At 42.1% G+C, this 12,113-nt stretch overlaps 1 protein-coding gene across 3 annotated transcripts; it reads right to left on the reverse strand.

Annotated features, from left to right (window-relative positions):
* Positions 1 to 3,769: 3,769 nt before the first annotated feature.
* On the reverse strand, positions 3,770 to 11,869 carry GLRX2 (glutaredoxin 2). 3 transcript variants are annotated; one of them, XM_047076569.1, is made up of 4 exons: positions 11,789 to 11,869; positions 7,780 to 7,843; positions 4,985 to 5,161; positions 3,770 to 4,059 (listed from the first exon to the last, which is right to left on the reverse strand). In XM_047076569.1, the coding sequence occupies exons 2-4, from the start codon at positions 7,840 to 7,842 to the stop codon at positions 3,925 to 3,927; spliced, it is 375 nt and encodes a 124-aa protein (XP_046932525.1). In that variant the 5' UTR covers position 7,843; positions 11,789 to 11,869; the 3' UTR covers positions 3,770 to 3,924. The 3 variants fall into 3 exon arrangements, with proteins under 3 accessions (XP_046932525.1, XP_046932526.1, XP_046932524.1); XM_047076570.1 differs by having other exon boundaries at positions 11,749 to 11,834; XM_047076568.1 differs by lacking the exon at positions 11,789 to 11,869 and adding an exon at positions 11,346 to 11,461.
* Between the last annotated feature and the right edge of the window lie 244 nt (positions 11,870 to 12,113).

The following is a 12,113-nucleotide window of genomic DNA, read 5'->3' on the forward strand; positions in this document are numbered from 1 at the left end:
TTTGTTTTAGTGCCAATGCAGACATTTATTTTTTCTCTGAATTCTCATAACACTTCTGCTAAGATCTGAGCTGTAGGTTATGCAAAGAGTAAGTTACATCAGAATGCACCTATGAAGAATTTGGACATTTTTGTTGACTTTATAGTTCTCTATTTCAAGATGACTGTCATTATATGAAGAAAGATCACAAGTTATACATGTCTTCACAGATGAGAAAACTAGACTTAAGAAGTAATTAACAATATTAAACCTTATCAAGAAGACGTGACTTTAAAAATATTGTTCAAATGCTAATTTTTATATTAGTAAACAATCCAGATATATTAAGACAAAATACCCCTTTTTTTCTTAACAGCTTTCCAGCTTCCCTGGTAGCTATGTTGTTGATTCAAGTATAAATTGATCAGTGATAAAATGAGAAACAAATGGCCCATGTTTTTAATATTGGTAGGCTACAGCAAACAGTGTATTTTTCATATTGTAACATGAAAAATTAAATAGACGGGTGCCTGGGTGGCTCAGTCAGTTAAACGTCTGATTTCAACTCAGGTCATGATCTCACGGTTTACAGGTTCAAGCCCTGTGTCGGGTTCTGTGCTGACAGCTAAGAGCCTGGAGCCTGCTTCAGATTCTGTCTCCATCTCTCTCTGCCCCTCCCCCACTCGTGCTCTGTCTCTCTCTCTCTCTCTCTCTCTCTCAAAAATAAACACTTAAAAAAATTCTTAAATAATAATGTTCTCTGAAAAGAGAAGGTATAATCACTGTTAACTGCTAGTTAACAGTTAACTAGCCCATTTCAGTTAAAACTAAAAGTCTTGGAGGGGGGTGGAGGGAGGGGGGGGAGCGGAGCCTGGGTGGCTCAGTTGGTTAAACGTCCTGCTCTTGGTTTTGGCTCAGGTTGTGATCTTGCAGTTTCAAAGGTTTGAGCCCCTCGTCAGGCTCCACACTGACACTTAAGAGCCTGCTTGGGATTCTCTGTCCCCATGCTCTCTGCCCCTCACTCACTCATGCTGTCTCTGTCTCCCTTGAAAAAAATAAACTAGAAAAAAAACTAAAAGTCTTGGTCAAACAGGATTGGCACGTCAGGGCAGCTGCTCAGTCCCCAAGGCTGCCCCTCAAACCCCCACTTCAGATACCAATCTGCCTGACATTGGTTGTCATCTGTTATTCTGACTGACCAGCTATAGATGGGGGTTCCAAGAACCCAGTCCCTGGGACAACTGATTTGCTAGAAAGTTCACAACTCAGAGAAACATTTTACTTACTAGATTACTGGTGTGGCTTTTTGTTTATTTGGGAGAGAGCGTGCTAGCAGGGAAGTGGTAGAGAGAGGGGGAGAGAGAATCCCAAGCAGGCTCTGCACTGGCAGCACAGAGCCCAACTCGGGGTTCAATCTCATGAACAGTGAGATCATGACCTGAGCTGAAACCAAGAGTTGGACATTTAACTAACTGAGCCAGCCAGGTGCCCCATTTACTGGTCTATTTTAAAAGGACATAGCAAGGGGGGCGCCTGGGTGGCTCAGTCAGTTGAGCGTCCGATTTTGGCTCACGTCACGATCTCACAGTTCATGAGTCGAAGCCTCACTACAGGCTCTCTGCTGTCAACATGGAGCCCACTTCAGATCCTCTGTCCCCTTTTGTGCACCTCTCCCACTCACTCTTCTCAAAAATAAACATTTAAAAAATAATAATAAGTAAAAGCACACAGCAAGAACAGCCAGGTGAAAGAGATACAGTGCAAGGTACTGGGAAAGGGTGGGAGCTTCTGTCCTCTTTCTGGGCACGTTACTCTCCCTGAATGTCCGCGTGCTCACCAACCTGGAAGTTCTGCAAACCCTGTCCTTTGAGTTTTTTATAGAGGCTTCATCGCATAGTCATGACTGGTTAAATCACTGGCCAATGAGGGCAATCAACGTCCAGTCCCTCTCCCTCTCCTACAGTGTAGGCAAGTACACTGTAATCACAGGGTTGGTTCTCCTGGCAACCAGACCCCATCCTTACGGGCGTTCCCAAAAGTCTTCTCATTAACATAACACCTTTATGGCTCTCAGCACAGCAAATTCCAAGGGTTTTAGGGGCTGTATGCCAGGAATGGGATTAAGACCAAATACATATTTCCTATTATAAATTACAATAACACACAGGTAACAAGTATATTTTCTCTACTCTCTAACAAAAATACAACATAGCAAATGTAAAATTTCTCATGACGTAACGCAGAATAAAGGACTAAAGGACATTCCATTCTCTGTTCCATTCCAGCGTTGTAATTTACCATATGAGAATGAAATAGTCCAAATTCTTGTTTTATCAAGGTCTCCTAATGGCAATTTAATAAGTCCATGGAGGAAGCATCATTGATGACTTATAGCCAAAAAAGCTATCAGCTGTCTTCTGCAGAACTATCCCAGATTCCTTGGTCCAGCTAGACCAGAAAGCAAAAGCACTCTTCTCTTACAGTGCATTGTCCTCCCACCTTTGAGAAGTTTTCTCTTCCCAACATCTGGCAATCTGCCCTGGTGACTCTGTGGGATCAGCCAGGAAAATGCTTCCTAGGAAGTGCACTTAAAAAATTCTTGTTGAGGGGCGCCTGAGTGCCTCAGTCAGTTAAGCATCCGACTTCAGCTCAGGTCATGATCTCATGGTTCTTGAGTTTGAGACCCGTGTCAGGCACTGTGCTGACAGCTCAGAGCCTGAAACCTGCTTCAGATTCTGTGTCTCCCACTCTCTTTGCCCCTCTCCTGCTCGTGCTCTCTTTCAAAAATAAATAAACTTTTAAAAAAAAATTTTTTAACTCTTGTTGATAAGCTTGAAACAGGGATGTGATTAATAAAGTATCCAAAATATTTTTAATTATTCTAAAATAAGACTTCCAAAAGATATATCTTATTAGTAAGATATAGTTTGAATCAGTCACAGAATCGAAGACTATCTACATCAAAAATTACTAGAGGGACAGTCTAACCTCCTACCCAATACTTTGATCTCTTATGGAACATTTCCAACACCCTTTCGACACAGTTTGGAAAGCAGAACTTTCCACCTTACAATAAATCTCAAGTACATTTCTGAACTATTTCAAAAGTTCATTTTCATAAAATGCTGAAATCTTCCTCCTTATAATTTCTTCCCCTTAGATACAGTTCTGTTCCCTGGAACAACTAAGTCATTAAAGGAGTAATTTGGTTTCTCTGAAATAAACCTCATTCCATCTGACAAATTTAATATATTTCTCTTACCCTAGAAGTACAAAGTGTGAAGGTTTGTCTCAATATAGTACAAGGATATCCCTACTGAGCTGACAACCATAACTGGGAGAACCTTACATTTTACACTTGATCTTAGCCAAAAGGCCGAGAAGCGATAAGAACCTTACATTTTAAAGAGAAAAATTACAAAGCAGTCCTCACCACTGAAAGCCATAAAAGGTAAGGAATTAACTCCTTCTGAATACTACACAGAATAAAGAATCCCAAATGCTTAGCTTCTAGCTCTTGGTTGTAAAATTCATATATAAATTCCTAAAGGCTTTTTTTTTTTTAAGTAGGCTCCACATCTGGAGTGGAGCCTAACACGGGGCTTGAACCCATGACCCTGACATAAAGACCTGAGCTGACATCAAGAGTCAGACACTTAACCAACTGAGCCACCCAGGTGCCCCCATATTTAAATTCCTAATAAAATACATTCTCTCCTCATCTTTTGATACAACTCCCTTTAGTTTTAAATATCATCCCCTTTGCTCAAGAATTGGCAAGTAGGAAGAAGAGATTTCCACAGCAATTTATTGCTCATTAGTTTTAGAACTTTCCCATAAAGATAATTTACATTTTTAAAACATCCTCAAACATTTAAAAGGCATTATCAGGCATGATCATTTTAAATCACTAACATTTTACTAGCAACATTATGAGCACCTACATCACTGAAATTCTTTCCTCTTACTTTTTTTTAAATAACACTGATGAACTAGTGGAAGCAGTTTCCCTTCTTTGTGAAGCCTATGAGTGTCAGTTGCACCTCCAATAAAAGTTCCATTGACAAATATTCTTGGTACCTGTTGGATAAACAAAAGATTAGGTCATCACTCTCTTGTTAGAAGTATAAGACCATTTCACATAATAATAGACCCTCACACTCTGGGTAGTTTTATACGCCAGATGTCAGACTACCCTCTTTCACAAAGTATGTACTTAAATCTTCACAACCCTTGAGGTAGGTACTATTTTTAGCCTTATTTTGGAGGGAAATGAGGCACAGGAACTTGTCCAAAGTCACAATGATAGTAAATGACAGAGCTAAGATTTAAATCTAGGGCAATCTGACACTTAAGCCCCTCCTTCTAATTGCTATGGCATATAAAAGGTAAAATAATAGTCTATAGTTATTGTTTATACGTTTAGGTGGTTCTTTCGTAGGTGGTTCTTTGTTTACTAAAAGGGAAGATATGCTATTAAACATCTTCCATACAAACAGAAATAAAAATGGAAATGGCGACATTGTATATTTTCCTGACAATGCATTTCACTGAAAAAAATGCATATTACTGGACAAATTTCAGGAATCTAAAAACATGAAGAACTAAAGCACTCCTATTAGCACAGTACCTGAAGACTGACCCCTGGTCTGTACTGTTCAAGTAAAGGGAGGAAGGATTTCATCTTAGGAGCTCCAGGAGGACCTTAAGGATTCACAAACACTGATGACAACACTATCACCCCACTCTTCCAGTCAAAACACACACACTCTCACACACACACACACACACACACACACCACGCCAAGAATAAAAATAAAATGAATGAACTCTGCTGTATCCAGTCTCTGAATCTTGTTCCCAGATCTGCCATTTCTTTATCAACACAAAATTCTTAGAGGATGAGTGAACACCTGGCCCACTTTTCCTCACACGACAGTCCAGGCTCTAGGTGACCCAAGTCACCACCTATCTGGGGGAAAAGCACCACCAAAGATATACTCACGGTTCTTTCACCGGTCATTTTGTAGAGAGCATCTTGAAATTGACTTCCATGTTCAAGCATGTCCAATTCCACCACTTTATAGTTAACATTCACGTCATGGAAAAGTTTTTTCGCCATCGTACAGTAAGAACAAGATGTTTTTGAGAAAATCACCACACAATTATCAGAAATTGTTTCCTGAAGTCAAACAAACAACAAAATAATTATTTTAATTCTAGGCATTAACTCCTGGAAAGAAATCATGATGATAGTGGAAAGGGTATGGATTCTGGAGTCTCATGACACAGTGCTCAAACTAAGCCCCATCATCTATTTTCTTATCTCTATATTGAGAATATTATTCATTTCCAAGGGATGTTTTTAGGTCAAAAGGATGTAACAGATGGAAAGCTGGCATGGAGTGATAACCACAGCACATTCATATCCAGCAAACATGTCTGTGTGCCAGACACAATTCTTAACACCTAACCTTTACTAGCTCATTTAAGCCTCATTATAATCCTGAGATAAGGTCCAGTTATTATCTCTACTTTACGGATGGGGAAAGTGAGACACAGAGGAAACTAAGTGACTTACTCATAGTCCTCATCTAATAAGAGTTGGAAAGCTGGGATTTGAATCCAGGGAAGTATAATTCTACAGTCCAGGCACTTAAACTCTGTTACCTTGCCTCTTAAATACTCAGTAGGTATTCAGAAGTTAACTCCTTACCGTCTTTAACTTTTAATGGTGAGGACTGACACATGATTTCTCTTTAAAATGTAAGGCTTTGGGGCACCTGGGTGGCTCAGTCAGTTAAGCAGCTGACTCTTGATCTTGGCTCAGGTCATGATCTCACAGTTTATGACTTCAAGCCCAGCATCAGGCTCTGCACTGTTGGTGCTTGGGATTCTGTCTCTCCTTCCTTCTCTGTCCCTCCTCTGCTTGTGTTCTCTCTCAAAATAAGTAAATAAGCTTAAAAAACAAACAAACAAAAAAAACAGCCTACCCCTCAACTTCCACTACTTCCTGTGTATCTTTATAGTAAAAAACAAAAACAAAAAGACAAAACAAAAAAAAAATCTTATTACAGTATTGATAAGGCCTTCTTACACTGTTGTTCCTGGAAAACCCACTACCAGAAATGCTGATTCAACGGGTTTCATGCAGAAGTCAGAAACTACTTTTAAAAGGGGCGCCTGGGTGGTTCTTGATTTCGGCTCAAGTCATGATCTCAAGGTTCGTGAGTTCACGCTCCACATCATTCTCTGCACTGACCATGCGGAGTCTGCTTGGGATTCTCTCCCCTGCTTGTGCATGTGTGCTCTCTCTTGCTCACTCTCTCTCAAAATAAATAAACAAACTTTAGAAAATAAATTTTAAAAAAAGAAACTATTAAAAAAAAAAATGTCCCAGATGATTCTAAGATCAGCCTGGTCTGGAAACAACTCTCCAGGCCTTTATCACAAAGACCATGAGACTTTGCTATGCATTTGTGTCACCTGTGAAATTTGTTTTCTTTTTTGTCTCTAAATATTTGAATGCCCAGGTCCTTCAAGAGATTCTGAACAGACAGGTCTAGCACCCAAGCATCTGTCTAACTTGTTCTTATGTGGGTCATAAGCAACACCTTCCAGATGAAAGCCAAAAATCAAAGGGTAGAGTACCCAGGCAAAGTAATTCTAAAGGTACATCCATCCTTTGGTGTCAGAAGGATTTTAAGGCACAGTCTAGCTCTCTGCAAATGGGTCTACTTTTTTGCTTTCTCTTCTGCTTATTCATAATATTTAGTATAGAAGTCTGTCTCGGGGAAAGCCAGTCACACTGGAAATGTATTAATGAATCTATGTTATAGGTGAGAAAATTGAGGCTGACAAGTTAACAATACTAGGATTTTACCCAACCTGTCCCAACACCAAACCCTGTGTGCTCTTTCCTCCACCATGCTGCCTGAGGTTATAGGCACACTGAAACCATCATTTAGAGAGAGCTGAGCATCCCGGGTGCTGACACGCAGTAAAAACAGTGAAGAGATTCCAAAGTGAGTTGAAACTCAAGATGACGGTGACAGTTCCTCGAGTGATCCTTCTCACCTTCTCTCAAGCTCAACCTTGCTAAGTTTTCATGATTTTGTATTCTTTTCAAAGAGGCAATTCCCTCACAATAGGTTTCCAACATTGCTGTTACATTCATCAGCTGTTTTTTAGCCAAATAAATTAAAGGCAGAAATGTTTATATGTGGTGGTGGTTGGTGGTGAAGAACAGAGAAAGATAAACATGAGTATGTGTTGTAGACTACAAGGGAAGAAAAACATACACACAAGAGAAGTTTTCTGAGGCAAAATTAACTGGGGCTTGCAGTGAAAGAGAGGAAAATAGTACACAGCAGCACACAGTGTTCCTGAGGGGATCATTTATAGAGTAACTACAGCGTACAAAGTTCTGTGTTAGGGAAGAAAGCTGTTAAACAGCTTCCCAGGCCAAAATCAAACACGATCCCTAGCTAAAAACAGCTTGACTGCTATCAAAAGTAGACCTGAGTTAGGTCTGATGGAAAGGAGGAGCTAACTTCACAGATCCAACTTAGAGGGAGTAAAGGCTCTATTAATAATAAATCTCGTAAATTGTGACTACCAAAATGATCTAGAACTTTCCTGCCACATGGATTATTTTGAGAGCAGATTTTAAAATATATACTTAGTAATTCATTTGCTGAACTATGTCAGTTCAGATACTGAAAAAGCACATTAAATGTATAAGACATAATTCTTTTTCCACATAGGAAAGTTTTTTCCTACATCTCCCACATCACTCACTTGAATCTGATTCACAGGAGCAGTTGCTGACTTCCCCAAAGATGATGATGTGCTGTTCCCCATCCTAAAAAGAATTTTAAAAGGCAATGTAGCTTTAAACATTAAAGATAACATATCATTAAAGACAATATATCAGACAAGATCCATTTGAATAAAACCTGATATGCAGATATAGATCCAAATCTATGAAACAGAAAAAATAATTTTACTTATTATTAGTACAAAATATCAGTTTACAAAGTATTTGTTTACTAAAACCAAAAGGGACTGTGTGCTTCTCTAACTAGCCTCCTAATGTCCTTAATTATTTGGGTAAGTCGCATTTACTGTGTTTAAAGCCTGGTGCACTCTTATTTCCGACACCAAATTTCAAATAGACTGTCCTAAAGACTGATCTTATGACCTGACCATTAGTTTAAAAATACAGTTCCCATTTTCTTATTAAAACATGCTAAATCTCCATGCACACCCTGTGAAACATTCTACAAAGATTCAAAGATTTTAAGGAAACTAAGGTATCTCAACCACAACATCCATAGCTACAAGTTTCCCAACCCGTAAAATGGGAATAATAGTCACTCCTGCATCAAAGGGTTTTATGAAGATTAAATGAATTGATAAAAAGTAGAACAATGCCTTGATCACAGTAAATGTTCAATAATGTTTAACATTACTAATATTATTCCCTAATTACAGGGATCCTCTAGATATTTATTATCCAAAACCTAGCTGCTGGGAGCTTGTAAAAGGGGCATTCATTGTAACAGGAATATAGTCACTAAAAATTGACTAGTTTTGTATCACCAAATCTCTATGCCTATGCCTAAAACCTTTACCCATCCACCTATCTTTCATCATCAGCCAGGCCTTACTGCATTGTCCAAACCATATCCAGCATCCGGATGCAAACTAATTAGAGTAAAATTACAAATCTTACAAAAGAATCATAAAATAATCCAGGTTTCAAAAGAGAATTACTCAAATTATATAAAGATTAAGAGAGTAAGATAAAGAATTGAAGCTTCAAATATTTCAAAAAATATTTTCCTTACCATTATGTTGCAAAACTCAAGTTTTGATAGAAAAAAAGTCTCCCTCTAAACATTTCATTCATTCACTGTGAGTGTTAAAATTTAAATGTTGGGGGCATCTAGCTGGCTCAGTCGGTAGAGCATGTGATTCTTGATCTTGGGGTTGTGAGTTTCAGCCCCACATCAAGGCATAGAACTTACTTTATTTTTTTTTTTTTTTTTTTAATTTTTTTTTTTTTTTCAACGTTTATTTATTTTTTTGGGACAGAGAGAGACAGAGCATGAACGGGGGAGAGGCAGAGAGAGAGGGAGACACAGAATCGGAAACAGGCTCCAGGCTCTGAGCCGTCAGCCCAGAGCCCGACGCGGGGCTCGAACTCACGGACCGCGAGATCGTGACCTGGCTGAAGTCGGACGCTTAACCGACTGCGCCACCCAGGCGCCCCAAAACTTACTTTAAAAAAAAATAGATTTTTATATGTTATCCTTGGAGGATGAGTAACTGATCTATATAGCCATGCCTATGCACTTAGAATAAGGATGCTATAGCAAACATCACCTTCAGTAATTACAAAAAGTTAGAGGCAGAGACCACTCCAAGGGAACATTATAACATTAGAACTCCCCAATGTTTACAATCTATTATTCCTTGCTTCCCAATGGTTGGCAAGGAAATATTTAAAACAAAAAGGGCCTGTGCACTTATCTCAGGAAAGGGTTAGGAGTAGCAAACTAGGGAGACTGCAGCCAACTTAGGAAGACAGCAGAGGGTGCAAATCAAGAAAAAAGCAGGCTGAGTTCCTGGAGCCTAAACCAGGGGGGAAAAGGGGGGCAGGGGCAGTAAGTAGCACTGACCTGGACCTAAGAAGGTGCTTTAATGTAATAAATCAGCAACCTGTCTGGTTTATCAACTAAGAAAACAAGTTCCATTCATCTCCAGTCCCACATCTAATTGTCATCCCCAAAACATCTATTACAATATTTACTATTGAAGCAGTTTCAACAGAACCTTCACAGGAATGTTTCCTTGGGGAGTGAGAGGAGTTAGGAGATGCATCTGAAATATCACCCTCTACCCACCCAAATAAAAGAATAAGTTTCTGGAAAGCAACTTTCTCCTCCAATTCTGGTTAAGCTTGGCAAAAGTTATTACCCAATAAAGAAAAGGACATCAACTGAGAAGCGCACAAGCAACTTTTCACTTCAGTACTCATGTACCCACTCGCCAGAACACATTTATGGAGCACCTACTAGATACTAAGTAGGCAAAATGCTAAATGCTCCAGGAATACATATCATTGGAAAAAAACACCCAAGGACCTGTCAGTCAAATAATTAATACCACGTGATTAGTGATTAGCACCTTCCCAAGTGGGTCACCAACTTAGCCAATAAAGTTAATCAAAAGTTCCTGGAGTCTTGGGGCGCCCGGGTGGCTCTGTCAGTTAAGCGTAGGACTCTTGATTTTGGCTCAAGTCATGATCTCAGAGTTCATGGGATGGAGACCCACCTGGGACTCTGTATTGACCACATGGAGCCTGCTTGGGATTCATTCTCTCTCTCTCCCTCTCTCTCTCTCTCAAAATAAATAAACATTAAAAATAAGAAGTCTGGGGCGCCTGGGTGGCTCAGTTGAGCGTCCGACTTCAGCTCGGGTCATGATCTCACAGTCTGTGAGTTTGAGCCCCGCGTGGGGCTCTGTGCTGACAGCTCAGAGCCCGGAGCCTGTGTCTCCCTCTCTCTCTGACCCTCCCCTGTTCATGCTCTGTCTCTCTCTGTCTCAAAAATAAATAAACGTCAAAAAAAATTAAAAAAAAAAAATAAGTTTGTGGAGTCTTGCAGAACTGGTCGGAGTTACCACACCAAGTAAGCAGAAAGAGACTCCAAGACAGAAGGATGGATGCATGGTGGCAGGCACAGATATGCCAGCTGGCAGAACCACCTTGGAGCAGCGGCGGGGGCCTGTGGGTGACACAGCATCAGCCCAGGCAGTGGATCCTCCACAGCACTGGGGAAGTACAAGGAAAGCAATCCTCGGTCTAGCCAGAGGCGACATCAGCCTAAGTCACAATCCCCATCCTCAAACACTTGGCCATTTAGCAAGGAAGCGGCTCCTTCACTTCCTGCAGCAGCCTTGCCAGGTTTAGTTAGCAAATAAAAATGCAGAACGCTCGATTATATTAGAACTTCATATAAAGAGCAAGTGACTGTTTAGTCCAAGTATGATTCGTGCAACGTTTGGGATACACTAAGACTAAACAAATATTCTCTGTTTATCTGAAATCCCAATTTATTATGCGGGGAGGGCGGGGGGGGGGGGGGGGAGGGCAAGTGACCACGACTCGGGTATTTCCATCCTAAGAGTCACAGGAGCCGTCAGTCTACACAACCGCTTAGGGCACCATTCTCCCCCCACCCTTCCTGAGCTCCCGCCACTTTCGAGGGCCCCCCTCCCCGGCGCCAGGGGAAGAGGCCCCCGCGCCCACCGCTTGGTCCAGACCCCCGCGAGGCCTCCGCGCCACGCCGACCCCGTACCCGGAGGCCGCAGCTCCGGCCGCCCGGCCGAGCTGGCGCGCGGAGCCGCTCCCGCGCCGGATCAGCCGCGTCCCCGGCAGCGCCGCGCGCCACCAGGACATGATCGGAGCGCCGGCCCGCGGCGAGCGGAGAGCGCGTCGACCGCGGCCGCGGAGAGCCCGCCTCCGCCGGCGGGTCCTACCTCCGCACGCCCGGCCCCTGCTCCGCCGGGCCCGCCTCGCCCCGCCCCGCCGGGCTGCCCGCGCCGCCGCCGGTCTCATCGGCGGGGCCGCGCGCGTGCTCCCAAGCCCCGCGGCCCCAGAGCGCAGAGTCCGGGTCAGCGCGGCCCACGCGTAGTTAAACAGCCGTGCAGGCCCACCGACGCCTCCCCTGCTGGCCTCGAGGGTTCGGCCCTGCCCCACACCTGTTTCTTTAGGGGGTTAGGGACGCTCATAGAGACTCACTGGCCGGTGGAAACAGCGCGTCGGGACTGTAGCCACCATCGTGACGAAACGGAGAAGAAAAAAAGACTGTCTGAAAGAGAATCGAAGTGCTTGGGATGTTTACATAAAGATGGTAGCGTCATCGCAACTTCCGGTCGGACAGGTGTGCCTCTCTCCGTGAAGTGAGGGCCTAACTATGTCCTCTTAAAATTAGGCTACTGATCAGGAACCCACATGAATCGTGTGACTGGGAGGTTTACATCCAGAATTGAAAGAAAAAAGGAACCGAACGCAGAACGTTCATTCCAAAGAAAACAAGAATTGTGTTTATAAAAAAAGTGAAAGA

This window comes from Lynx rufus, unplaced genomic scaffold, assembly GCF_022079265.1.
Source record: "Lynx rufus isolate CCGP_SWC_20201006 ecotype Redwood Valley unplaced genomic scaffold, mLynRuf1.p SCAF_15, whole genome shotgun sequence".
In the NCBI taxonomy this organism is placed as follows: Eukaryota; Metazoa; Chordata; class Mammalia; order Carnivora; family Felidae; genus Lynx; species Lynx rufus.

What these genes read in the sequence shown, in the direction of transcription:
- GLRX2 (XM_047076568.1), bottom strand. Translation starts at nt 11,446, where the DNA reads ATGTCCTGGTGGCGCGCGGCGCTGCCGGGGACGCGGCTGATCCGGCGC. An exon ending in GCCGGAGCTGCGGCCTCCGG is followed by an intron (nt 7,844 to 11,345) that starts GTACGGGGTCGG and finishes AATTCTTTTTAG; the next exon opens with GATGGGGAACAGCACATCAT. An exon ending in CTCCTGTGAATCAGATTCAA is followed by an intron (nt 5,162 to 7,779) that starts GTGAGTGATGTG and finishes GTTTGACTTCAG; the next exon opens with GAAACAATTTCTGATAATTG.